Source organism: Heptranchias perlo, chromosome 4 (assembly GCF_035084215.1).
Source record: "Heptranchias perlo isolate sHepPer1 chromosome 4, sHepPer1.hap1, whole genome shotgun sequence".
NCBI lineage: Eukaryota > Metazoa > Chordata > Chondrichthyes > Hexanchiformes > Hexanchidae > Heptranchias > Heptranchias perlo.
In genome coordinates this window covers 114600745-114613549 of record NC_090328.1, presented here as the reverse complement: position 1 = coordinate 114613549, position 12805 = coordinate 114600745, and the positions used below count along the sequence as shown (strand labels likewise).

The following is a 12805-nucleotide window of genomic DNA, read 5'->3' as shown; positions in this document are numbered from 1 at the left end:
TCATCACACTGCGCTCAACATTGCACACTGAAAGTCCCCAAAGGCCACAGGAAAATGACTCAAATATCTTGATAAAAAGAAATTACAAATCACGATCTGTTAAGGAAGCCATGCTGATTGGCTCAATTATCGCACTAACAGCTAAGGAAAAGCTACCAATGAACGACCAGAAATCACTAAACCAACCAATGATAAAACAACAGCCACCACAAAACTAACCATCAAATCGCTCCAAAAAAATTCAAACTGCTTTCAGTGGGTATCTTGGTTTTCAACTGAACATCCCCCCCACCCCCTGCCTCCCGTACCCCTGAAAATCAAATTTATGACAAACTTGTATTTTTTTTTTAATTGTACAACAAAAATCACAAGATTCACAACTCTTTCTGTTGCACATTGCCAATTTTACTTCTTGAACTAAAACAAGTAAACATTTGTTTCATCGTGGCATGCAGCATTACCAAAGAAGCTGGATTTGTGACATTCATGCTGTTTGACAAAGTCCAATTTGTTTTATTGGTTGTCCTTTTTCAGTAGCAGCTTGTTGTGTGATAATTAATATTCCCCAGCTTCCTCCTGATAGTTTATTTTTACTGCCATTGACAAATCCTTATTTTAGGGTTTGGTGATATGTCTTTGTATCAATCAATCTTTGATTATTTTTCCTTAGTCACTAAGATTTTCTGGCTTTACTGTTTCAGTCTTTTTTTGAATGTTCTTAACTATTTATTTTTCCAGTTTACTGGGCATATTTTGACATCCTTGGAGTTTAGTTTATTTGAAAGCACAAATCTGAAACTTTTGCCATCTTATTAATAAATGTTTTTATTAATAATGAGGATCAATCAAAACGTAAATAAGAATCATGCATTATAGAGGCACAAAACATATTAATAGATAGATTACGTCACCAGAATCCATTAATTCTATTGCTGCCTTATAATTGAAACTCCCGTTTATATATAGTAAATTAGAATTATTGCACTTGCGTAAATTTCTCGTTCAATGGTGCCAAAGTAATGTAACAGCATATGAACATTGGAAGTAAAGTATTATTGTTTAAAGCAAAACTGTTTTAAGAGCCTGTTTTATGTACACTATCTACATTTGATCCATTTTCTTTATACTACATTATTAATTTTTATATAGCATATATAGATGCACACCTGTTTGGTGGCATTGCTGGCAGCTCTAATGTTGCCCCCAAGTTTGTGAGAGAGTTGTGAGCTTATTCTTTTAGTTACTGTCTTTTAGATTCGATCTGTTTAGGTCTCAAAAGAGCATATTTCATTTGATGATTATCAATTTCCTTAACTCTGTTCAACAGTCATTGCTACGAAGGGTATGGAGAGTGACTACCAGCCAGTTGTGAAGAATGTGGCCAAACAACTTGCTGAGTTCAACAAAATACTTCAAGAGGCCCTTCAAAACACCAGAAACTGACCTAAACTCCTCCCTGACTAATCTGGAAGGACATTAAAGAGAATTGTTTTAATTGCTTTTTTTTCCAACTAAGCAGGAATTTCCACAAGAGGATAAACTCACACTTTATAGTTGATTAAACTTTTTTTCACACTACAAATTTTATATTTCCCATTTTTATTTTACACTGTATCTGATTTATTGTCAAATATGTTTGTACTTGAGTTCTAGGGACCAACAATAAACACATTGCTCTAGTACATTTTGTTTTAAGTATGACCGAGTCTTAACTCCATGAACCGCTGCAGCCATTCTTATGAATCTATGGAAATAGCATGCGGAGACTGTAAGGTACATGATCAGAGTGCTCTTTCAGAAACAGAACCATACAGTAACCCTTTCCCTGCGAATCAAACTACATTTGGACAGGTTAGGTTCACACTGTTGAAATTCTTAGGAATAAAATGACTACGCTCGCACTACAATAAGAGGAACCAGTAGCTGAATTCAATGTACTGTCTCACAGTTACAGGTTGAACCATGCAGTAATAAAAGTATTTCATAAAAAACTATTTGCTTGCATAGAGAGTAGACACTGACACGGTTGGGCCAAGTGATCTGTTTCCATGTTGTAACTTCTATGTACCTGCAACCTATCTTCATATTGAGAAATTTGAGAAGGGACTTGATTGTGCAACAGAAGCTACTCTGTTATATGTAATGTAATAAGGCATTTTGTCTCACATTAATTCTTTTAATTGGAAATAAAGTTTACTGTTACAATCTCAAATTTTGTTTGATATATTTGTATATTCATCATCTCCAAATTTATTGATGTCTGCAGTTTAATGCTGACACAATCTACTCTGAATTTGTGTCTTATTGTACAATGACAATAATTTAAATGTGTTCTTTACAGTTTCAGAATTCAAAATGAACAGCATTAGAGCATTTGCGCTTTTTTGTGTGAAATGCTTTATTTAATTACATTACACCCCTAAAGATTTTTTTTCCCAATTATAAAAATGGTGTCAGCTATCAACCAGAGAGTTCGAGAGGTGGTGGAGAGGTAGAGCTGGGTGTCATCAGCATGCATGTAGAAACTGACTGCATATCTGTGGATGATGTCACCAAGGAGTAGCATGGAGAGGTGGGGGCCAAGTCTAGATCTTTGGGGGACTCCAGAGTTAACAATGCAGGAGAATAAAAGTCATCTCTGCAGATGCTTTGGCTATGCTCAGATGGTAAGAGTGGAACAAAACGAGAGCAATCCCACTACGCTTGACAATGTAGGATGGTGTGGTCGACTGTCAAAAGCTGCAGAGAGGATGAGAGATAATGCACTGTGATCAAGCACAGATATATCCGTGATCTTCATAAAAGAACATTGCTGAGCTGCTCAGGAAATCAGGATCACAGAGCAAGGAAGTGGATGTGTGCAACCTGCCCATTTCCTTCCCAGAGATCTTCAAAAAATGAGATGGGGGGGAGCCAAAATTCTCTCAGTATTTTCCTGCTGATTTAACAGGTGATCATTATCAGAACAAAGATTCAGCACTCATCTGAATTTGGCTCTTCCAGTTGAAGGGATAGATGTGACACCATACCCCACCCAATTGGTAGTCTAGTAATCAGCGATGTGATATTTACAGGTATTGCCTCCAATTCCTCCTGGGATCCCTCGGAACCACCATCCAGGATCTTTCTGTGCAGCACTATTTCTCCTTTCCTGATGAGAAGTCAGCTGAATTCTATTGGCGAGCTTTCCCATCTTCATCGACCAAGTGGAACAGTCAGTAATATAGAGTGTTTTTATTTGTGTAGTGGAAGATGGAAAAGCTTCAGCAGGAAGAGAGAAAATAACAGTGCTAATAAAAATTGCTTCATTTGATAAACAATACTAGTAATATAAAACACCTTGGAGTCATATTGTTTAAGGCAAAGCTATTTAATCAATAATGATTGATTACTCCTTGATTTTGAATGAGTGGAAAGAAAAATAATCTCACCCACCATCCTCTCCTCAGCATTTTTATTTTAGGTGTGTTTCTTGAAAGAATGCTATACTGTTTTAAGGAAGTTGAAAATTATCAATTTTATTTAGTAACAGTGATTTGTCATAAGAAATTATTTTAGTAGTGTTAATTTTAGAGGAGAAAATACTTCTGTACGTGGATTTGCAAAGAAAATCTGGCTTATTTTTACAGGGAGCGTAAGGATACCAGCTGGTATAAACAACTTGTAATGTACTGTGCATGAAACACAAATAATTACGTGATTCAAATTACCTTTCTTAACTATAAGTAATGTGAAGAGTGATCGGGTATCTTAACGAGGTGATGTCCAGTTTGTTAAATCAAAGTCCTGTAACCTTTTTTTTTATTCAATAAACTCTTTCGCTTGCCTCCATCCATCTATGGCCAGCATCCCATTCAAGCTTGCTTACAAAAAGGGAGGGACGGGGAGGGGGTGGTGGTGAAGAGTTATAGCTAACAGATGCAAAGTATGTGACAGATGACAGACCTAAAGAACTAGTAAAGCTCAAGACGGAGAGGCATTCTCCCCTGTCAGGGAGACACAGTAAAGCATTTTTGAAAGTATAATAAAAACCTGATGGTATTGATGCATGTTAGATTAAACCTTTTTGCCTAAAAAGTATTGTTAGCTATATTAGCGGGCAAACGTTTAACGTGTTTGTATGACATTTCTCTATCTGTTACCTCAGTGCAAGCGTTAACCATTTAAAATTGACTGGTGTGAGAAACCTCTCCCTTGATTAAACTTGGACGTTCAGTTGTTTCCTTTTATCATATTTCCCCACTGTGTCAAGTTCTGTGGAGCAGCACTTGCAATTTTTATTGATAGGGTTCCTGGTTACTGTTGGTAGTTCTCGTGTTGTTGATAGTTTCAAGATTCCCAGAGTATATGTCTGTGTGAGCTCCAGCTCCTGCCTATTCCTCTCCTATTCCCACAGGAAACAGGAAAAAGGAACAGTCACCGGCTCCCTGGCATTGAATAACCCCGAATCCGCCTTATTCTAACTCTATTTGGGAATAATCAGCGAACTCTCTGATCTGTTTAATTGTAATTTTTAAGTTCATTTACAGCTTGCGGATCGCGCAACACAGAAACCTATCTAAATCGCTAATAGCGTTTGGGATAAAGGACAAAAAGAAAAAAAACAGCGATGTGAAGGTGCTTGGGTACTGCGGGGATCGAGACATGGAATTATTGGGAATTTTGACCATTCATGTTTACTGTTTGTCAATTTCAGGTAAGACTGGTTCACAGCTTCTTTAGACAAAAAAACTTAAGACCCCAGTCACTGCGTTGCTTTTTTTTTAACCAAAATTCAATTTGCTGGAGGTTCATTGCGTTTGGTAAGACTCAGGAGGTATATTTCAATGTTGACCACTTCATAAAACTTTAAATAAGAGTGGCGCATTTCAGAATGTGTCAAGTTTAATTAAAAGCCCATCCTGTTTTTAAAAAAAAGTATGCGCGTTCAAAGGAAATTCCACCTCTACAGTTTTTGTAAAGGATAATACAATTCTAGGATTTCTTGTTTCTGCATAACTTTTGAAATGAGACGTAATAGTTCGAAAATATAACTGAATACGCTGAAATTATGCGTTTCTCTGCAGTTAAGATGGTGCCTGACGGTGTAGGATAAGACTTTTCACTGATTTTCAGCTGAACTCACTGATTTTTTATTGGTGAAAAATATTGCGTGTTTTGGGGATGTTTTACAGTAATAATTACATTAATTTTAATGGATTTGCAATCAATCTCACTTTCTCATCAAATCTCAGTGTTGGCAATAGGCGAATCGTGGCAGATTTCCTGTTATTGTCAGAGTTTAATGTTAAGTTTAGTTTTAAAAATACATTTAAATAGGCCGCTCGCAAACCAGCCCAAATATCAGATAAACTAATATTTATCTCAGGGCCAAATGTTTCAAAAGGTCAGAGATCAGTTACCTATTATATATAACATGCCCGTTACATAAACATAGTTGTTTCATCACAACATATAATAGAGTTTAGACAATAAGCGAGGTGCTGATAGTTTATGAGCTGTAATTTACCAGATCACTTTTTGTGCCCATTTATACCTCTGCCGTTCAGAATGAATTTTTTTTTTGACATAGTTGGTGTTAACTGACATTAAACAATTCTAGTTTGTGTATGCCCTTTTTGGTCAAGTCGACAGCATTGACCACAATTTAAACGTAATTCATTGGCTATGAAGCGCTTTGCGATATCCTAAGGATGTGAAAGGCGTTATATAAATGCAACTCCTTTCTTTCTTCTCCCTTCATCATCCCCACTTAAATGTTTTGAATGTTGGCCTCTATTTCATTTCTCACTTTGGAAGAGGCTTAGTCTCCCAGCATGGTAAATTTTTAAAAATGTTTTCAGAATGTGGGCGATGCTGACAAAGCCACATTTTTATTGCCCATCCATAATTGCTCTGAGAAAGAGTTGGTTGGCTTCCTTCCTGACCCACCGCAGTCCTTATGCTGACAATGCTCTTACTATAGTGTTAGGCAGGGAAATCAAGGATAATGCTGTAGCAGTGGTGAAGGAACAGTGGTATATGTCCAAGTCAGGAAGGTGTATGATTTGGAGGGGAACTTGGAGGTGATGGTGTTCCCATGATCTTGCTGGTCTTGTTCTTCTCGGTAGTGGAGGTCACGGACTGGGAGGTGCTGTGGGAGTAAGCTTGGTGAGTGCTGCAGTGCATCCTGTAGATCATACATGTTACAGCCATAGTGGAGGAGGGGATGCATATTGAGTCCTGGTGCTGCATTGATTGGCTTCCATCAACCACAGCCATCTTCTTTTACGTCAACCACTCGAGTGTTTTTCCTTTGACCTCTTTCAATCTCAGTTTTGCTAGAGCCCTTTGGTGCCATACTCAGTGAAATGTTGCCTTGATGTTGAGAGCAGCTATTTGCACTCCTCTGACATTCAGCTTTTACTGATGTATAGATCAAGGCTGTGATCATACAAACATACGACACCAGGTCTGACAAAACACAAACTGAACCTTGACATGCTGCTTATTAATGGGTAGGTGTTCTTTGATGCTACTGTTGATATCTGCTTCTATCATCTTGCACATGATTGATAGGATGGTAATTAGTCGCATTAGATTTGTCCTGCATTTTGCAGATAGGACATACCTGAGCAATTTTCCACATTACGGGTAGATGCCAGTGTTGTAGCTGCATAGGAATAGTTTGAATGGGATGGTGGGCTTGTTCTGCTTTGCATGTCTTATTCACTATAGCCAGGTTGTTGTCAGGGTCCATAGCCTTTGCTGTATGTTGTGCACTCAACCCCTTCTTAATATCATGTGGAGTGGACTAAATTGGCTGTGCACTATCATCTATGATGGTGGGGATTTCAGAAGGAGGCTGAATGGGATCATCCACTTGGCACTTTTGGCTAAAGACACTTGTAAATACTTTAGCCTTGTCCCGGGTACCGGGGCCCACCATTGTTGAGGATGGGGATGTTCATGGAGCCTGCTTCTCCCGTTAGTTGCCTGATGGTCCACCACCATCTCAGCTGGATGTAGTAGGGCTTCAGAGCTTTGCTCTGATCCACTGATTGTGGGACTGCATAGCTCTGTATATAGCCTACTGCTTTTGTTGTTTAGAACAAAGAACATAAGAAATAGGAGCAGAAGTAGGCCATATGACCCCTCGAGCCTGCTCCATCATTCAATCAGATCATGGCTGATCTTCGACCTCAACTCCACTTTCCCGCCTGATCCCCATATCCCTTGATTCCCCTAGAGTCCAAAAATCTATAGATCTCAGCCTTGAATATATTCAATGACTCAGCATCCACAGCCCTCTGGGGTAGAGAATTTCAAAGATTCACAACCCTCTGAGTGAGGAAATTCCTCCTCATCTCAGTCTTAAATGGCCAACCCCTTGTCCTGAGACTATGCCCGCTGGTTCTAGACTCTCCAGCCAGGGAAAACAATCTCTCAGGATCTACCCTATCAAGCCCCTTTGTAATCTTAAATGTTTCAATGAGATCACCTCTCATTCTTCTAAACTCCAGGGCATATAGGCCCATTCTACTCAACCTCTCTTCATAGGACAACCCCCTCATCCCAGGAACTAATCTAGTGAACCTTCATTACACCGCCTCCAAGGCAAGTATATCCTTCCTTAGATGAGGAGACCAAAACTGTACACAGTACTCCAGGTGAGGTCTCACTAAAGCCCTGTACAACTGTAGTTAGACTTCCTTACTCTTGTACTCCAACCCCCTTGCAATAAAGGCCAACATGCCACTTACTTTTCTAATTGCCTGCTGTACCTGCATACTAACCTTTTGTGTTTCTTGTATGAGGACACCCCAAGTCTCTCTCTGAACACCAGCATTTAATAGTTTCTCACCATGATAGCCCCCAGTGTAGTTTCACTAGGTTTGGTGTGTCATTCTAAGGCATACCCCAACAGTTAGTTAGACTTGTTCTTGCATGTTTAGATTTTAAAATTTTTTGCCCACAAAGTTGCTGAAATTGCGAGCTGATAGCGGTGAGGGCAACAGGGCATCTGGGATCTTGGTGAACAACGGGACAAACGATATATCTCCTTAACTAATGAGATTAAAGGATTGAGAAATAAACAGAGGAAGGACTGAGAAGGAGGGTGAAATAGAGTGTGTGAATTCAATGTCAAATCAGATACAGAAAGAGAAATAAAGAGAGGGAAAGAAAGATTGGATCAAGAGAGAGAGAGAAAAGAGACAAAAAGGAAAAGTAAGAAAAAAAAATGTAAAAATTTAAAATTTGACATTTTTAAAATCTCCAACAACAATTAACTACCTGAAGGAATGAGACTTGACACTTATAATTGTTCACTTCCTGGGTAAAAGAGGTTGATTGGCAGTCAGTAACAATTATCACGTTGTTAAAATGGTACTTACGCTGTTAATTACTAGACTTCACTTTCTGTGGCGAGTTTAATGGACAATTAGGGCTATGAATTGGGCAGTGTAGCGCCCATTTTGTAGGCGCTACGCGGCCTCTTAGGGACCCAAAATGGCATCTGGAATGCATGCGCATACTTCTAGCGTGATGTGCGCCGGACACCATCTTGGTAACGGCGTTTGCGCATGCACAGATAACGAATGCATGTAAAGTAGGGAGAATATGCGGTAGATCAGTATGTAACGCTGAATTAAAGGGACAGATGCGATTTTGGAACTCAACGCTCCAGCAACGCACTGTCTTAACCTCACACAGCTGAACAGGTCGTAAACAGCATGAAGGATACCCCCCCCACCCCCCAACACCGCTATTTAAAGGGATCGTGCAGGAGTTACAGGTTAGTTGCTGGATTGTTGCTTCTAGCTGCTGATGCATTTGTACCTGTTTTTGGAGGTCTCCTATACTTGAATACGAGGACTAGGGGACATAGCCTAAAAATTAGAGCCAGGACTTGCAGGAGTGAAGTTAGGAAACGCTTCTACATGCAAAGGGTGGTAGAAGTTTGGAACTCTCTTCTGCAAATGTCAGTTGATGCTAGCTCAATTGTTAATTTTAAATCTGAGATTGATAGATTTTTGTTAACCAAAGGTATTAAGGAATATGGGGCTAAGGTGGGTTTATGGCGTTAGATCACAGATCAACCATGATCTCATTGAATGGTGGAACAGGCTCAAGGGCTAAATGGCCTACTCCTGTTCCTATCTCCCTATGTTCCTATAATAAAGTTTCAATGTTCTATAGGTGTGGACTGGCTAACTGACAAGCAACAGCAAGGGCACTGGCGGAGTGGCAGGGGTGGGACAGGAATGCTGTTATCCTGAGAGAGGACAGCGGGTTCATGTTGCATGGAGCCTCTGCCACTTGCTGCTTCCTGTTATGTGCCACCTTCTCCTGCAAGAAAGCGGTACGTGTGTCGGTGAGTGTCCTGCAAGATGTTTGGGTGATGTGCCTGTCACGGTTGAATAGCTGCCAGTGTGTGTGACCTGTGAGTTGTGGGTGTGCAGCTTGCAACAGTGGTAATGTGTGAGGGTGAGCGGAAGCATCTGATTGGAAGAGTTGAGTACTGAGTGAAAGAGTTTGTTGGTATGTGGGTGATGGGGGGGTGTAGTGTGTGGAGCAATGGATGCGGCTAATGGGTAGTTGGTAGGAGATACCACTTGACAATTGACCTCACTCACCTTGACCACCTGTGTCAAAGCATTGAACTTCTTCCTGCACTGCATCCACGTTCATGGTGCTATGCGCCTGGCATTGACTTCGTCCCCTACTGCCTCCCGCTGCCTCGGGAGCCCATATCTGGAGGGCCTCTTGACCTCCTGCGGATATAGGGTGTCCCTCCTTCTGTCCACCTCTTGCACCAAGGCCTCTAGTGCATCATCAGAGAACCTTGGTGCATGCTCTCTCGCAGGCCTGGTACAAACTCAGATCAGCAGATTGTTGAGGTCTGGCGTGCTGATTGGAGGATGTGGGATTTAGCGGTGCGCAACCTTTATTCAATGTTTTAACATAACTCAACAGTTTGTAAACATAGGAACAGGACCTGCATCTGTGTTTTACGTGTGCGATGTCTGATCTCTGTTCAGACTCCGTGTGGACCGGTGTCTCATATTTTGCAAATAAGTGGTTCAGGCTGCCTTTAAGTAGTGCTAGCCACTCACAATATCGGGTCCCCCCTGCTGGTGAACAGCCACTCAACAACACAGCTAGGCCTGGCTGCTCACAGCTATCAGGTAAATCACCAGGCAGCACGAATGTTACGCGCTGCCTGCATCTCAATGAATGGGCGTGGGTTAATCGCGCACCGCAATCCCCGTGCCTGGTTTCAGGGGTTATCCAATATAAACCCCTTAATGTGCAAATGCAGCAACTTCATGAAACTCATGGGGAGGTTGAGGGCAAGATGCCGTTTTTGCGAGGCTAACGGCGGAGCGGTGCAAATTGTCCAGTAACTTGTAGCGATTCGCAATTCACGGGGTATCTCTTCCTCGCCACAAGTTGCTGGCCGAATTGCGCATTAATCACAGCGAGTTTAGACGCCATTATTTTTTCAGCAAATTCTGGGCCAATAGATTCACAAAATCACCATAATTTACATCTCAACAAGATTAAGTTATTGCACAGAGCTTCTATGAAGGAATAAGTCCATCTTTAAAATAATAATCATGCCATATATGTCACTGAGATCAGTGCACAAGTATTCAAAATGCATACTTTCAACTCAAAAGAATTTAATAATTTTTTATATTTAAAAATGATTTCTAAAAGTTTTTCCACAGATTCGCCTTTGTGACTGACACATTGGTTCTCATTTGATACAGTCATTTGATCACATTGAATGTATTTATGGCCTGATCAGTAATAACAACATTTATCAGGAAACACAACATATTTAGTTGGAAATAATTACATAGAAGCAACAGCACAGAAACAGGCCATTCGGCCCAACTGGTCTATACCAGTGTTTATGCTCCATATGAGCCTCCTCCCTCCCTACTTTATCTCACCCTATCAGCATATCCTTCTATTCCTTTCTCCCTCATGTGTTTATCCAGCTTCCCCTTAAATCCATCTATGTTATTCGCCTCAACCACTCCTTGTGGTAGCAAGTTCCACATTCTCACCACTCTTTGAGTAAAGATGTTTCTCCTGAATTCCCTTTTGGGTTTATTAGTGACTAACTTATATTTATGACCCCTAGTTTTGGACTCCCCCGCAAGTGGAAACATTTTCTCTACGTCTACCCTATCGAACCCCTTCATCATTTTAAAGACCTCTATCAGGTCACCCCTTAGCCTTCTCTTCCAGAGAAAAGAGCCCCAGCCTGTTCAGCCTTTCCTGATAGTTCTAACCTCTCAGTTCTAGTATCATCCTTGTAAATAAGTAAAGCTTTGTCTTACATTAAGGATGTTTTTACCATCTCTGGTATATTTGATTCACATTTTATTTTTGGAGCACAGATTTTCTAAAAAAAAAATCCGTACAAGAAATAATTGAAATATGAAAAATGCTCTAATATCCAATTACATTTCACAAAGCCTGATGATGGACAGTTACATCAACTGAGAAGGAAAATAGTGCAGATAATTAAGCCTTTTGATTTTGGGGTTTTATAATTTGGGTAAAATCAGCTGTGAGCAAATACACAAGTGCAGAGTTTCCTCTTCAGTGCCCGAGCACGAGAGCTTGGCGGAGTGAGGGGAGCATTTATTGCAAATCCAAGCGCAAGCTGCTCGTGATTCTCTGTCCTTGGATGGAAAATCACGGGCAGCTGTGCCCCAATCTGCCTCCATGCTCCTTCAATTCAAAAGTAAAACAGGATGTTCATAATCAGTAAACTTCAGGTTTGGAAGGAACAAATAAAATACTTTTAAGTAAATAATAAATGCTTACAATTTTTCTCATAAAATATATTGTGGTAATGGAGTTACAGTACATCCCAAAGTGGAGAGACTGGAGAAGCTGGGGTTGTTCTCCTTAGAGCAGAGAAGGTTAAGGGGAGATTTAATACAGGTGTTTAAAACTATGAAGGGTTTTGAAAGAGTAAATAAGGAGAAACTGTTCCAAGTGGCAGAAGGGTCGGCAACCAGAGGACACAGATTTAAGGTAATTGGCAAAAGAACCAGAGGCAACATGAGGAAAATATTTTTTACGCAGCGAGTTGTTCTGATCTGGAATGTGCTGCCTGAAAGGGTGATGGAAGCAGATTCAGTAATAACTTTCAGAAGGGAATTGGATAAATACTTGAAAAGGAAAAAATTGCAGGGCCATGGGAAAAGAGCAGGGGAACTAGTTGGATAGCTCTTTCAAAGAGCCGGCACAGGCACAATGGGCTGAATGGCCTCCTTCTGTGCTGTAAGATTCTATGATGTTGATGCTGCTCATCGATACAGAGATAAGATGCAGTGGTCCCCACAACAAACAGGTAAAACATCTACTTGTCACTCTAGGGCTGCAGTATTCCAACGTTGATGTTTCTGGGTTTTGTTGGATGTAACCCTAACTTCAGAATTCATCTTTCAGGGGGCAGTTATCAGGTTTAAATCTAAAATTGGAAGCCCAACAAATAGCAAGATCAGGAATGAGAGATTTTGAGGTGAAAGTGTCAGCAACAACTAAGGGGTTACGTACCTGTTTAGTTTCCATGGCAATACCGACCCCATTATTTCAGCAGATGAAACATTGTTGGCTTGCTAAGTGTCTTGCATGTAATTTTACCAGCTTTAAACAAAGGTGTACAATGAGGGAAATGCTCACAGTTCATCTCTGAACTAAAAGTAATACCTTACTAAGTGTCTAGTTAAAAAAATTGATGAGATCTTTATAAAAACTGCATTGTAAGAGCTTACTCCGCAACTGATCCCAATAT

At 40.3% G+C, this 12805-nt stretch overlaps 3 protein-coding genes across 5 annotated transcripts in view; 2 read left to right on the top strand and 1 right to left on the bottom strand.

Moving 5' to 3' along the window:
- The window catches only part of ift74 (intraflagellar transport 74), a 90938-nt gene extending 88726 nt beyond the window's left edge, over nt 1-2212 (top strand). Inside the window, exon 19 of the mRNA XM_067983477.1 lies at nt 1328-2212. Coding sequence (XP_067839578.1) covers nt 1328-1443 — 116 coding nt within the window. The 3' untranslated portion in view covers nt 1444-2212. The remainder of the gene's footprint in view (nt 1-1327) is intronic.
- The window catches only part of LOC137321193 (leucine-rich repeat-containing protein 19-like), a 99466-nt gene that overhangs the window by 70453 nt on the left and 16208 nt on the right, over nt 1-12805 (bottom strand). The window lies entirely within an intron of this gene.
- The window catches only part of tek (TEK tyrosine kinase, endothelial), a 75651-nt gene continuing 66783 nt past the window's right edge, over nt 3938-12805 (top strand). The window contains exons 1-2 of one of the 2 annotated variants that reach the window (XM_067983476.1): nt 3938-4019; nt 4519-4696. In XM_067983476.1, coding sequence (XP_067839577.1) covers nt 4645-4696 — 52 coding nt within the window. In that variant the 5' untranslated portion in view covers nt 3938-4019; nt 4519-4644. The other variant, XM_067983475.1, reaches the window with a different exon arrangement.